This window comes from Malania oleifera, chromosome 10 (assembly GCF_029873635.1).
Source record: "Malania oleifera isolate guangnan ecotype guangnan chromosome 10, ASM2987363v1, whole genome shotgun sequence".
NCBI lineage: Eukaryota > Viridiplantae > Streptophyta > Magnoliopsida > Santalales > Ximeniaceae > Malania > Malania oleifera.
The window spans coordinates 58,075,299-58,089,938 of record NC_080426.1 but is presented as its reverse complement, the minus strand read 5'-3'; the positions used below and the strand labels follow the sequence as shown (position 1 = coordinate 58,089,938).

The 14,640-nt window shown below is 34.8% G+C and overlaps 1 protein-coding gene across 1 annotated transcript in view; it reads right to left on the bottom strand.

Moving 5' to 3' along the window:
• Window positions 1–14,640, bottom strand: part of LOC131166216 (lysine-specific demethylase JMJ27) — a 71,591-nt gene that overhangs the window by 41,551 nt on the left and 15,400 nt on the right. Inside the window, exons 3-7 of the mRNA XM_058124562.1 lie at window positions 6,355–6,454; window positions 5,996–6,128; window positions 5,847–5,910; window positions 3,827–4,598; window positions 1,470–1,799 (exon numbers count right to left, since the gene is read on the bottom strand). Coding sequence (XP_057980545.1) covers window positions 1,470–1,799; window positions 3,827–4,598; window positions 5,847–5,910; window positions 5,996–6,128; window positions 6,355–6,454 — 1,399 coding nt within the window. The remainder of the gene's footprint in view (window positions 1–1,469; window positions 1,800–3,826; window positions 4,599–5,846; window positions 5,911–5,995; window positions 6,129–6,354; window positions 6,455–14,640) is intronic.

Here is a 14,640-nt window from a genome sequence, read left to right as displayed (position 1 = left end):
TTTTTCTACAATTGAATACCCTGCCCTAAAACTTTACAGGTGGATTGATCACCACTGGTTGATCAAGACAAATAAATAAATTATGTTAAACGAAAAAAAGGATAGGTTGCAGGAAGAGATTATTAAATTTATGATACCATGCCATTTTGTTATTGCCCGTTGCCTCTTATTTCATACTGCTAGCTTTGTTCCCCCACTAGTGAGAAGAAGTGGGCTTAGAAAATTTTCTGCTACTCTCTGTTTATTGACACATTTATTGTTTTGGCAAGGGTCCTGTTAGTGAATTGTTTTTCCCTTTTATAGTATTTTTTAAATTAGAGTAAAGATTTATTGTCACGTAACTTTTCCAAATTTTTTCCATTTTTTTCCCCGACATATTTTGTGTCCCATGCAGATGCAAGATCATCATATTTTTTTAGAAGTGTCTGAATTCCATTAATCATGTTTCAAACTTTTCTTACAAAAAGAAAAAGTAAACTTACCTTTCGTAGTTATTAATTAACTCAGGTTTTGTCTCTGATATTTATCAATTTTTTTGAGAAATAAAGAAACACTAATGCATGAGCTAAACTTCTCAGTGGACATGGTATTACTGACTACAGAGTAAAATTTAAATAAAGTCTAAGCAGGGTGGAAATATATGATTGGAACATTACAATGAAAATAATTCCTATTGTGAGTAGAAGAACAAATATATCATTAGGAAACCATAATGGCAACAATTCTGATCACCTTCATGCATGATATGTATCTATTTCCCACATTATCATTCTATGCATACATCGTTTACCTATCTCTGACCTCTAGCAGTATATAAGACAAGCACATAATAAGATATCCAATATGATGATGATCATCATTATATTATTATGGGTTAAGCTGTCATAATGCTGCATACCCAACTTAAACTTGCTTATTTAGTTTGCTTCTAACATAATAAATGGGTAATTACATATATGTATAAAAACTATAATTTGTGGCTAATAAATAGCTACTACCTACATTCCATACAAAGAATAAGTCACCCATGGCAGGTTTTCTCTAACTTTGAATGTGGAAATAATCGCCCTGGTGCATTGGTAAGCTATTTCTAATACTTTGATTGTGAGAAACTTAATGCATTTTGTTCACAAGCTATGCGTGTTCCTGTCCAGCAGCGAATAATTTAATAATTTCAATAAGGAAAATATTTAATAATTTCCAGACGGCATTCCTTAATCCAAAGATGGCTATTTTTCTTGTGCATTGGATTTTGAATAACCTTAGTTAATCACTATTCAATGTTTTACCTACTGCACTTGAATCAGCAAGTAGACTGACTGTATATCAAGCCAAAGAGCAGATGAACAAGGCTAAAGAGGATTAAAATAATTGCAACAAATTTGCAAAGAGACAAATCTCTCAAATATAAGCAAGAATAAACAGACTAATAAAGGTGCAACAGAAGATTTCCCAGTGTGAAAACATACTGCATCAGACATGTCACAGTGCAGCTTGGTCACTGAATCACCTCTACCAAGCTCTTCAGAAAATCCATATGCAATATATGTCTTGGGTCCCAAGTCAGGTTTCAGCAATTGATCAGGAAGTTTTGCAGCAAGGTTGAGAATTCCTGATTTGGGATTAGTATAAACACTGAATGGAAGTGCCGCAATAAATTCAGCACCATGCCTGGGCAAACGCTCTTCAAATAATGTTGATGAGGGCCAATCCTTCAGTTTCAACATCTCTGGCCACCCAGTTTTATGCATACGACCCTCTAAATAGCCCTTGAAAAATTGGTGAATGTTAATCTCAACCTATGCAGTCACAAAAAACAAAAATCTTAGAGCTCTTAAATTTCAGCAGCTCCACATAAAATCCCACCAGAGGTGCTGTGATCAAGGATGGGACTACCATAAATATTGAAGCACAAAAAAAAGAAATATCCAGTTAAATCCTAATACATCAAGGCTAAGCCATCCTCAGGGTGAGAAAGGAATTGTTGGAGAGAAAAAGCTGATACTGAGGGTTCAGTCCAACAAAAAAAAAAAAAAAAATTGTACAGTACCTAATAATATTTAAGACAACCAAAATGGATACATCTTTTTAGGAAATTTAATTAATGTTTGGATTATTTTGCAATATTCAAAAAAATTAAGGACATCTATGGAATAGAATCATTTGTTGGGGAAAAAAAATATATTTTGTAGCTTTTAAAAGCTTCAAAAGCATAATTTTTAAGAGTTCCACAAAAAATCTGAAAGCTAGCTACAATTGAGACTGCCCCCTTTGGCTTAGATGCAAATGAAAAACATTGAAGTATTTGGATGAGACATCCCTTGATTATAATTAGACTTTGCTCTTGAACACATGTAGTAGTATTCGAATAAAACTCAAATGAAACATTCCTTTCCTCATTTGAGATGCCACATTTGAACAGTCTGAAGGAAAACCAATTTAAGAAAGGTCCTATGGACTTGCGATGCCCTCTTAGACTCTGAGCTTGAAGTTGGGATCAGTGAAGCAATCTTATTTTGAAGGGAACCATCTCATTTTGAACTAATTTCCTGGAACAGTCAAATTAAGCAATCTCATTTAGAAATGATGCACCTCTTTCTTACAAGTTGCAACAAAGAAAAATCTTTGAAAATTTGGTCCAGTTTTGATCCTTTTCCTTCAAGATTGACCATATCCCAATGACATATATTGGAACCACTTATAGAAAAGTACTTTTTATGGAAAAAGTACTTATTCAAAAGTAGTCCGTGATTACTTATTATTAGTACTTTTTCAGATAAATATTTTTCCACAAAAATATTTTTTCAGAAAACATCTATTTTCCTTAAAAAAATGGTTTGGGAAAGTACTTTTTGAAATAAGTACTTATTTAAGTATAAACCAAACACTGCTTATTGACAAAAGTACTTAATTTAAGTACTTTTCATAATAAGTACTTATTTTTTAAAGTCGTTCCAAACATGGGCTTAATGAATATTTCATTGAGCTTTGCAATGATCTCTTATTTATAAGCTTCCAAGCTTGTATTGGATTTATTTGTTAAAGACTCGAAAGAGTTGCTAGAGATCCATTGAACCCAAACACATACTCAAATTTAAATTCAAGCACCACCAAAGCTTGGATGAAACAGCTAGAATATCACAAATATTTTCAAGATATTAATTATCTCATCTAAGATCTAGGCTTTCAGAGGAAACAAATCTGACTAAATATTTGGTTTTCAAAGAGATCTGCTGCTACAAGTGAATATTTTAAGATACTTGACTACTCGGAATTCATAAATTTGATTGTATGTAGATTTGAGGTTAAACTTGCTCAAGATTTGAGGTTTGGAAAGACTGCAACTTGGTTTGAAAAGCACATAATGGCTAGTCTTTCAAATTTAATTTCTCCAATGGCTGGTGCCTGAAGAAGGAAAAATATATGCAAGTAGATATGTAGATGGAAGAAGAACATTGAAGAGTTGGACATAAGCACCACCTAAGGTCGAACCTTCATAAACTTGTTTCACAATCCCTCTTCCCCATCTTTCTGTATGTTGTTTGAACCTGCGTGCTGTGTTTGCTTGATTGAATTATTTATCAAGCTTAATTATTTGAATTAGACTTAATTGAATTTCAAATTGTACAAATCCAATTCAAACCACCCCCTGCCCCAACACTTTAGGTTGCTAACTGAGCCAAGAAACTAAATGACCTTTTCAGTTCAGATTCTTTTAACATGAAAAGGTAACAAGTGTTCTGGTAGATCAGAAGATTTTCTTATCAGCCAATGAGAAAAATGAATTAAGCAAAAGCATAGTAATAACAGTAAGACACCGGCTGACCTCGCAAAGATCCAGACAATCAATGGCCTTTACAGTTCGTGTCTCCTCTTTGAATTTTCTTTGGGCACCTGTCTCTCTAAAAGCCCTCCACATGACCATAGGTTCCCAACTAAGACCAGATGTGTTGTCAAGAACATTTCGGACAATAACAGGTTCCCCTCTTATCCAGTGTTTATGGAAATGCTCAATTTTTTCCCCTGTCATGTCAATAGCATTTGGGCAGTATAAAAAGTTATCATAACTATGCTTCCTGGAAGCTGCTTTCCTCACTTGAGAGTTTAATTTTTCGTTCCCATGTGGTAGACATAAGCGACATCCATGAGACAAATCAATTGGCGCCTGATAATGACTAATAAGATCCTCTGCATGTTGAATCAGCTTTATTACCCAATTAGCTTTAAAATTGCGTCTCAACTCTAGAAGTGTAGTGCCACAACCACCACTCACTTTTGGAGGGCATGGAATGCTGCCATCAGCATTAGCTCTCCAATCAGGAAGGTAACAGGACATAGCTTTTGAATCATAAGTAGCAGGAGACTCCAGTTGACCATCTAGCCAACATCTATTCCTTTGAGCAGTAGTTATGCACTTTCCATCAATAATTTGATTATGGGATTTTTCTATGGAATATAGATGAGAAGTTTCCGCTTCATTGCCAACAGGTTTGCAGCCATCTCTCAGTTCATGACAACAAGTCAGACAAAGGTCATAAGTGCAAGCAGGATTGGGGCAGCTTCTATGAAAACCAACAATGGATGTATCGCAATTATCACTGTTAAATTAGAAACAAGCATGTTAAATAAAAGAAGAAATAAGGGGTAAATCTCTGTTAAAATTTACAAATGGTGGAAAGCAACGGACATGTCTCAGGACACGATACAGTTTCAGTTTTCAGGACAAGCAGAAACAAGAGATGAAAAGGAGAAATAAATACAAAACAACCATACAGGATAACAATGCAAATTCATTTCAATCAAACTCAAAAGGGGCATATTTAATCATTTTAAAAATTAATGAACGAAGCAATTGCATTTTTGCATGCAAAACAGAAAGTAAAGCTAATTCATCAAATGGCAAATTCTCATCTCAAGCTTTATACTTCCTACTCCCTAATCCCAATCTCCATAACTCGAAATATTTCAAAAGGTATTCACATACATGGATGCTCCGTTACTATATGAGGAAATTTGTATGCACCTTGTCAGGAAATTAGTTTTAAGGATGCCAGATTTTTTCTCACAAAAAAAATAAAAATAAAAAAGTCTTCCAATTTGATATCAACAACAAAATTGTAGGAAAAAATAAATCAGTAAACAAAGATGATGGAGAAAGAGAAATATGAAAGCAAACTCATTTCACCAATTCACTGTCATCATTCAATTGGTAGAAATCGTCATCTAATGTACAAGGGCAATATAAGAAAAGCGCCCGAGAACATGCTTTGGTGTTGCTCAGGTTATCATAATGCATTGTAAGGCCTATAAAATAAATGCATAATCAACAAGAAAAGGCAGATAAATATTTTTTTCTGTTAATCATTACTTTGTAAGGACATTGTTGACCAGATACATATTCTCTACGCTTCAGTGCATTAAATTTTGATGCCATGCTAGACATAAAGGAGAACTAAATATTTTAATGCTTTCACCTTTCCATGCACACAAATACAGAGCCATAAGTATATATATAACATTGCAGTGCAATAAATTATCTCACTGATGTATTATTTTCAAAATCTAAATGATAAACAAAGGGTGTAACCAAAAAACAGGCACACTTGCACGTGAGTTGAAGTCCTTGTCAATATGGACATGTAAAGGAAAAATATTAGACATTCGAAAAAAAAAAACACACACACATACATTACTCAGGCTCATTAAATGCCTACATAGCTAGAATTTTCAATTTAAAATAGAATACTCTGGTAATGAAGATGAAAAATAAATCATAAGTGATTTTTTCACTTAAATTATAATTCAAGTCTCATGCTTAAGTTTTGATTATAGAGTTAAAGATGTACCAGTATAAACGCTCATCTTTGTCAAGCTTAATTCTTGTTATATCCATTTCTGTCAATGGAACACCTGAAAGGTCAGAAAATAAACAGCATAAATGACAATCCTAAATAAACATGAAATCTTTATATAATCAGGCAACATGCTAGATTACCTCGTATTTTGGATTCAAACTCTATTTCAGAGTTCTGTTCCTCATTAATATGTCTCAGAACAGGCAGAGCATTATATAGCAAGCGTTGCAGCCACTGCAATTTAACACTGTCATCTTCTTCCTTGTGGGAATCCTGTCCAAGGTATAAAGATAATAACAAGACATAAATGTAAACAGATGCATGATATTTTTCACCATAGAAAGTTTCTGCAGATTGAACTGCAATATAATAGGAAACTAGAAATTCATACACGCCTGCAAGCAGCACCACTGTCTGTGTGGTAGGGGTTGTATGTAAACATGCATGCACATGTGTATAAGAGAGTAGAGAGAGAGACAGTGACAGAGAAGACCTATACCTTCTGAAAGAAATCTTCCCGCAGGCAAGCTTTGCAATTGCAATTGCCACAGCAGAATGGACATGCATCCGCAAATTCCTTTCTTGTTTTCTGAGGATACCTGTTTCAGTTGGTTCAATATTTCTAAATATGGTGGAGGAAAAAAAAAAAAAAAACATAACACATCAGAAACAGGTCTCCATAGAGCTGACAAAGGGCTTAGGGTTGGACAAAACTACACAATTACACCCTCCTTAATTGTATTCATTGAGGTAAAAACAACCAATCAACCCATTACAAAATTTTAATAATTTCTTAGATATACAAAATAATAATGTCAAAAGAAATTAAATCTATCAAATAGTTACTAGCTAAATAGATTTGGTTTTGGTATAGCAACCAAAACCAAACTAGTTATGATTGAATCAAATTTAGATTAAATGGCCATTTGGGAAGTACCTTGCAGCAGGTCATCTGAGTATCAAGCCAGGCCTTAGTGTTTCCTTAGCACCCTAAACAAACAGACCTGGGAATATTCTAGGAAATGAGCTGAGGCTAGCCAAGAATGAAACCAAACTTGGATGCCAGCTTTCCTATTACCTAGACACCCCAAAAGTATTGACATGAACCCCTTTATCTTAAGCAGGTGCATTAGCAAAACATAAAATCTGATACTTTATATTGCACAATTTTCTGCCTACCAAAAAAAAAAGTAAAATACGATATTAGAATCTGTAAATGTGTTTCCAATATTGAAATATGTTGATATACAAATAAAGTGTGTTTTTTTATTTGAATTTCAGCATAGTTCATGTCTTTAAAGTTTTGACTATTTCCAAATCAGAATCTGCATCTCTATATTATCATTTTTCACAAACTCAGTTTACCTTGTAGAACAAATAAAATTCAAAATTTCATGAGATGACTAGCCCAGTAGCCTGGTCATGCTGATGCAACCGTATATCGTTTACCTACCTGACATTCTTCAACATGATGGTTATATGATTTCTAATTGGAGGATTTTCACACTAACGTGGAATAATTATTCTCATTATTTTATGAGTTGATCCCACTTAATTTAAATTAAACTCACATATTCTGTTGTTAAAAAAATTAAGAAGATTCTTAATCTTTCAAAACTTAAATACATTGGATACAATTTGAATTGACTTATGAGTTAATTGGAAAATGGAAAGTATCTCCTAGTTATCTATTGATTGGTGATTTTCTTTAAATTAATTCTACAATATATTTATTACAAGTTTAACTTTGAGATTTGTCTTATATCCTCATTGGGAAATGATTTGAAGACTCATGGTTGAGTTTTGAGAATTAGGAAAGATTCAATATTCTCTTAACAAGGTATGCTCCTCTAAATCTTGTTGACCTTTAAATTACGACTGGGAATTTTCTGATCCCTCTCTTCTCCTACACATGGTTCACACACTTTGTGCTTCATCTCTCTTTGATAAGTTGACTTGCTAAAATGGAAACCTTCTCTAAATTAGTGAAATCAATGTTTGATTGATCTTAAATAGTTAACTGGCCTGCAATCTTTGACTTCATAGGTAATTTATTAGCAAGGTAGTTGTTGAAGCAAACCCTACATATTTAAATGTGAGGGAAACTTCTTGAAATAAGAGTAACAAGAGCAAGAGAGAACACAGGATCATAGCACAATCAGAAGACAAGAAGTGAGACACACATTTCAAAAGAAAAAATGAGTGTTTCCTAGTATTGCAATATCATTCTATGTGACCTAATGTGTGCAGGCCTCTCAAGTTTAATTGTGTGGTTCCTGTGAAGGCTACTTCATTTTTTTTTAATAATATTTAATTTTTCATTTTATTCATGCTTTTCACTTGAAAGTTTTACATTTATATTAGTCAATAGAAAACTTAGTAAACAAGCATGAGATATATGTGATTATCACTGTAATTATTTTTTATTTTTTTTGTCTTGTTGTGAAACTCGATCAAGTGATCCGTGGACAGCTCTATAAGTGGCTTGGTTTGGTTGTGACTTGTGAGTGGCTTTGATAGGTGAATTGGGCAGGTTCACATGAAGGGATTGTAGGCTTTGTGGCTGTAAGCAGAGCGTATATCCTTTGTGATTGGGTTGGTTTGCCAAAGTAGTTATGGCTTTGTGGTCGTAATTGGGTTGTACAACTGTTGTGATAGGACACGGCTGTCCATGTGCTATGGGCATGTTGTTGTAAGCTATTTGAAATAGTGAAACAAATGAGAAGATTACTTGGAAGGTGGACATAAGTCAAGTGGAACGACAGTATAAAATTTGGTGTGCTCGTGTTTGTGTTTTCATTTGTGTTTGGGTGATTAGTTTTGCTTCCACAGCGAACTCTTGTTTTAAATTCTAATTGTATAAATATTTTTTAAAACACCCAATCCACTTCTCCTCGCAGGTGTCATACCCAGATCAGATCAACAACCCATTTCAATAATTTCATCAAAATAAGGAGGGTAATTTGATGTTAAACTAAATCTGAAAACAGTGGAGAGACCGGTAGAGAGCAAAATCAATCGCATAGCAGACAAAGCTTTATTTGTTTAGAATTAAAGCTTACGCCCACAGTCAATGAGATTGAGGAATTTCAGTAATCATCTAGAGATTACAAGGTATTTCTCTCATGCTGAAACCCTAGCCAACAATACATGAAAACCACACTCTCTGTTATGACTCATTTGGTGCCACTTAATGCTAAGTACTAAATTTTAATGAGCATTGAATTGAAGAATTGTTTGTTAAAGGTACTAAAGGGGGAAAAAACGTTTGGAAGAGTCAGAAAATGAGATTATGTTTGGATTGTGGAATGGAATAGGTTAGAATGGTCATAGGATAGAGATATAATAACTTACACAAGAAAAAATTGCTGTCATTATAAAGCAAATGACCATGCAAAATTTTTTGCTAACCCATAACATGGAATAAACAAGTTATAACTGTTCCCAATCTTACTATGGGAGTGTCAATATATCCTATTCCATGTTGAACAAAATAACATAAACTTTAGCATGAGTAAATTTTTTTGTAAAAATTATTATGTTGTTATATGATTTTTCTTTCATTTGCACCTTGTTCCCTTCTGAAAACCAAATGTAAGTTACGTAACACAAGAACTGGTTTTAAATGCTGTGGAATATGTAGCTCTTGGTTTCTTGCAATTGTAATATAAGTATAGAATTTAAATAAATTGCTACAAATCTGAAATAAATTGAATATCTAAGCAAATACAACACTTAGGGTTAGAGAAGGAGGCAAAATAGAATAGATGAGAAACAAAGAGGGGGGAGGGAGAAATAGTAGTTGGGGAGTTACTTGCAGCCCAAGGTCAGCCATCCTAACCAGAATAAATAAGAGATACAAAGGACAAGGTAGGCTTAAATGAAGCCCTCACGAAGATTTATCACAAATGAAGTCCTTACAATCTTCTTCATCAAAACATTCCCCACACAATGAAGGTCAACTTCAATGTGCTTTGTCCTCTATAGAACACTTCTTTGTTAGAAATACAAATGGTAGCTTGATTATAACAAACATATCTTTAGTTCCTTACCAAGAAACCCATATCAAACATAAGAGGCTTCAATAACACAAGCTTAGTGACAGCCAGCCATAGCTTGGCATAAAGCTTTGAGCACAGCATGGTTGTTTGTTTCTTGCTATGCCAGGTAATAAGATTATCACTCGCAAATGTATAGTGTTTATCCAATGGTAGACTTTCAATCTTCTGCGTCAAAGTAATCCAGAGTGTCACAGTTTCTATTACATTTATATATCAAACCTTTTCCATGAGAACTCTTTAGATACCAAAGAATCCTAAAAACAGCATCCCAATGTGGCTACTTCGATTTCTCCATAAAATGACCCACCACCCTCACAGCAAATGACATTCAAGGTCTAATGATAATCCAGGAAATCAACTTTCCAACCAACTGCCTATACCATGTTTGTCTTCAAAATCAGTCCAACAACCCTAGACCACGCAATTTCACATTAGGATATCTATTATAGCTCCCACTATACTAATCACATTTAGGAGGTCCATGTATATTTTCATTGAGAAAAATTTAACCCTTCTAACACCGTACAATCTCAATGCCAAGAAAGTAATGCGGAGTACCCAAATCCTTGATTAAAACAGTTAAAAGCTTGATATGCATTGGTGGCCCACAATAAAATAGCTTAAGCCTTTTGGTAAAGTGGTAATCTAACATGGTATCAGAGCTGGTTCCAAGAGGTCCTGGGTTCTAGTCTCGTTGCCCATGTTTAAATTAAAAGTTATTGAAGTCCTTGTAATTGGTGTTATATATCATGTTTATCTCTCCACATGCTGTCGGGCTGCACATGCGGGAGAGTGTTAAAGCTTGATATGCATTGTTGGCACACAACCTAATAACTTACGCTTTTAGATAAAGTGGTAATCTAACATTAACTTTTTGTAAAGCTAACATTTGACAATTGCAAGCCCACTATGATCAGTGCTATCTAGAAGTACCACCCTTGTCTCCTTTTTGTGGACACAAAATGATTAGAGTAAAAAAAAAAAAGGGGCAGCTCAATGGACAAAGCTCCCATCTATGCGGGGTCCAGAGAAGGGGTGGACCACAATGGGTCTATAGTACACAGCCTTACCAAATTATTAGAGTAGCATTGGATAAATCCAAATGCATAAACCACCCTACTAAATTTGCCAAACCATACTCAGAAGACTCCTTAAGACCACAAATGGCCTTATGCAACCTATATATGTGCCATAAGCAACATATCTCAAAGGTATACCTCTTCCTGCACATCCCATATGATAACATATTTTTCACATACAAAGCGTTCAAGGGCCAATCAAAATTAAATACCAATGAAATCAATATATGTGTTGAATGATTGGGTAAAATGGACAACCTAACCTCAATGATAGATATCTCCCTCTATTTACAATATATGTCAAGTACACACCAATGACCATATACCCTTCCTAACATAACTACTAATAATGTTGAATGAACTGCCTCTCAAGTTGGAGCATATATATCAACTGCTCCTTAACTTGTCATAAATTAATTTAACACGAGCACCTCCCAAGGCTTTAGAGAATAATCAGCAAGCTCCAAATGAAATTTCACATGAGTGGTTGTTATGAGCTTTTGCAAAAGTTTCTCCCTGAACAAAGTGGCAATCAACTTCAATGTGCTTTGCTCGCTCACAGAAGATTGGGTTAAAGGCAATATGAAATATCATCTCTATTATAACACATCAACTCCATAGGCTGAAAATGTGGAAAATCCTGTTCTTCCAATATGTTCTTCGACCAAACAAGTTCACATATAGTGTGACCCAAAGCTCTATACTCTAATTCAGCACTTGACTTGACCACTACAATTTGTTTCTTACTCCTCCAAGAAACCACCAACAAAGATACAGTACCCAATTTTGGATCTTCTATCCGAAGGAGATCCAACCCAATCTGCATTTGTATATGCCTAAATATGAGTGTGACCCCGACCCTGATGTAAGAGATCTCTCCCAAGTGCACAAATAAGATATCTCAAGATGTGAATAACTGCATCCAAGTGACTTGTTCTTGGAGAATCAAGAAACTGACTCAAAACACTTGTAGCAAAAGATATGTTCAGTTGAGTGATCGTCTGGATAATTCAACTTTCAAACAAAACTCCGTTATTGGTCCGAGTTAGGCAACAAATCACCCATATTCGGCACTAACTTACAAGATTTTGATACTTTTATAACCAAGAAGTACTTCAATGGATTATGGTCTCTAGTCCTTGGTCTAAAATTTAGTTTGTAGGAAAAGCTTTAGACTATGGATATCTTGATCATCATCTCAGATAATTAAAATATCATCCACACACAACAAAATCCTATCGAAATGGAGTATGATGATAAAATATAAAGTGATCCATTCCACATCGTTGAAGGCCAAATTCAAGTAAAATAACACTAAATAGACTAAAACATGCTATGGGAGACTGTTTTAAACCATATAATAATTTCTTGAGCTAACACACTGAGTCTGAACAAGTTAACGGCAAATAAGTCATATCAGGAATTAACTAACTATTGGGATCTATGGGTGTATCAATAGGTTTGGATCCCAACAATCCAGTCTCATCTAAAAATCAAGAACATTCTTCCTCTGTGAGAAGGCAATTCCAATATAAGATCTCAATACTTCTAAACCCAAGAAGTACTTCAATGGTCCCAAATCCTTGGTATGAAATTTAGTCTGTAGGAAAAGCTTTAGAACCAGGATGTCTTGATCATCATCTCTAGTAATCACAATATTACATACATAATAATAAAATCCTACTAGATGGAGTTTGATGATAAAACACAGAGTGATCTACTACACACAACATCAGAGGCCAAGCTCTAGTATAGCTTTGAATTGACCAAATCATGCTCTAGGAGACTGTTTTAAATCATATAATGATTTCTTAAGCCAACAGACTAAGCCTAACTCCCCCTAAGCAACAAACCAAGGTGGCTGCTCCATATAGACCTACTTCTGAAGATCATCAGGTAGGAAAATATTATTCACATCTAATTGATGCCAATGACAAGTGGGGGCTAAGGAGATGAATAAACGTACTAAGGCAAGTTTAGCGATTCGAGAGAACGTGTCTAAATAATCCAAACCATACATCTAAGTATATCCCTTAGCAACAAGGGGAGCCTTTAAATGAGCCACAGATACATCAAGATTGACTTTTATATTATGCATCCAGCAACAACCAATAGAAGACTTATCAAGAGGAAGTGGTACCAAATCTGAAGTATCATTATCATGTACCACACACCTCTTCAACCATTGCAATCCTCCACCCAAAATGGGATAGGGCTTAAGAAATAAATTTTAAAAGAGCAACAAAAGATAGAGTACTAACAAAATAGTAATATGAGGCTAACAAGAAATTGTAACAAACAAAATTAAAGATTGGATGTTGGGTACAAGGGCATTTACCTTTCTGAACAACTATAGGAGGATCAATGTCATTGAAAACAGGATCATCTGACGAGGGAACTAGAATAAAAGTGAAACCAGAGGAAGCTCTCCTCCCTTAGGTCGTCATGTGTATAGCTACAAATTGGGATGATCCAAGCGATGAGAAGGACTCAAACTAGATGATGATGTAGAATGATTGGATACAGATAATAGGTTAGGATTAAAAGGCAAGACAAAGGAAAAGACTCATCAAGGTCAACAAAAGTCAAGGAATCAGAGTAGCATGGTGTAGATTCAAAAAAGACATCAACAAAGACAAAGAATCGATGTAAAGTAGGCTATAACATTGATATCCCTTTTGAGTACAAGGATACCCCATAAAAGCACGAGGATCCAATTTATCCGTTCTTGGAGTTAACTAATGGACAAAGGACACACAGATGAATATACGAGGCAGAGGGGAGACCAACGGAGCATTATGGAAGATAACTAAATATGGGATTTTTACCACCAAGGACAAGGGATGGCATTTTATTGATGACAAAGCAAACAGTGAGCACAGCATCACTCCAATTAACTTTGGAGACATTCATTTGATGTATTAAGGTACGAGTGAATTCGGGATTATGCATGTTTTCTAATTGCAATTCCATTTTGTTATGGAGTGTGGGCGCAAGATTGATGGATCATACCAAAATTAGGCATATAAGTAGTGAATTGGATACCAAAGTACCCCTTAGCATTATTACTATGAAGTATATTGAAGTACTTCTTAGCATATCAAATTGAGTCTTTATTTGAGAACAGAAGGCACAAAAAATATTAAACAACTCATAACGATCTTTCATAAAATACAACCAAGTCATGCTAGAGTAGTCATCAACAAATGTAAAAAGTACCGAAACCCAATTTCAGCACGATGAAAGTATTGACTACTTGTTTGTTGACCAAGAAAGCAAAGGGAACACGATGATGTTTTCCCACTTGACAAGACTCACACTAAAGACACATAACTCAAGGTAGGAACTAGTTGTTTCTACTTGTCCAAGGATGGATGACCAAGGGGGCAATGGATTTGAAGTGGTGTAGTAGTGGTTGTCCAAGCAATGGAAGGAGAGAGTGACCCAAAGTACTAAAGTACACGAGCCTCACATCTTGTGCCAACTATCTTCCTTGTCTTCAAATCCTAAATAGCCACATAATCAAGAAAGAAGGTTACAAAACAAGTTATTGACTTTGTAAGCCTACTAACTGGCATAAGATTGAAAAGGGACATAGGAATGTACGAAACAAAAGAAAGAGAGATGGAGGGAGTAGGATTTATT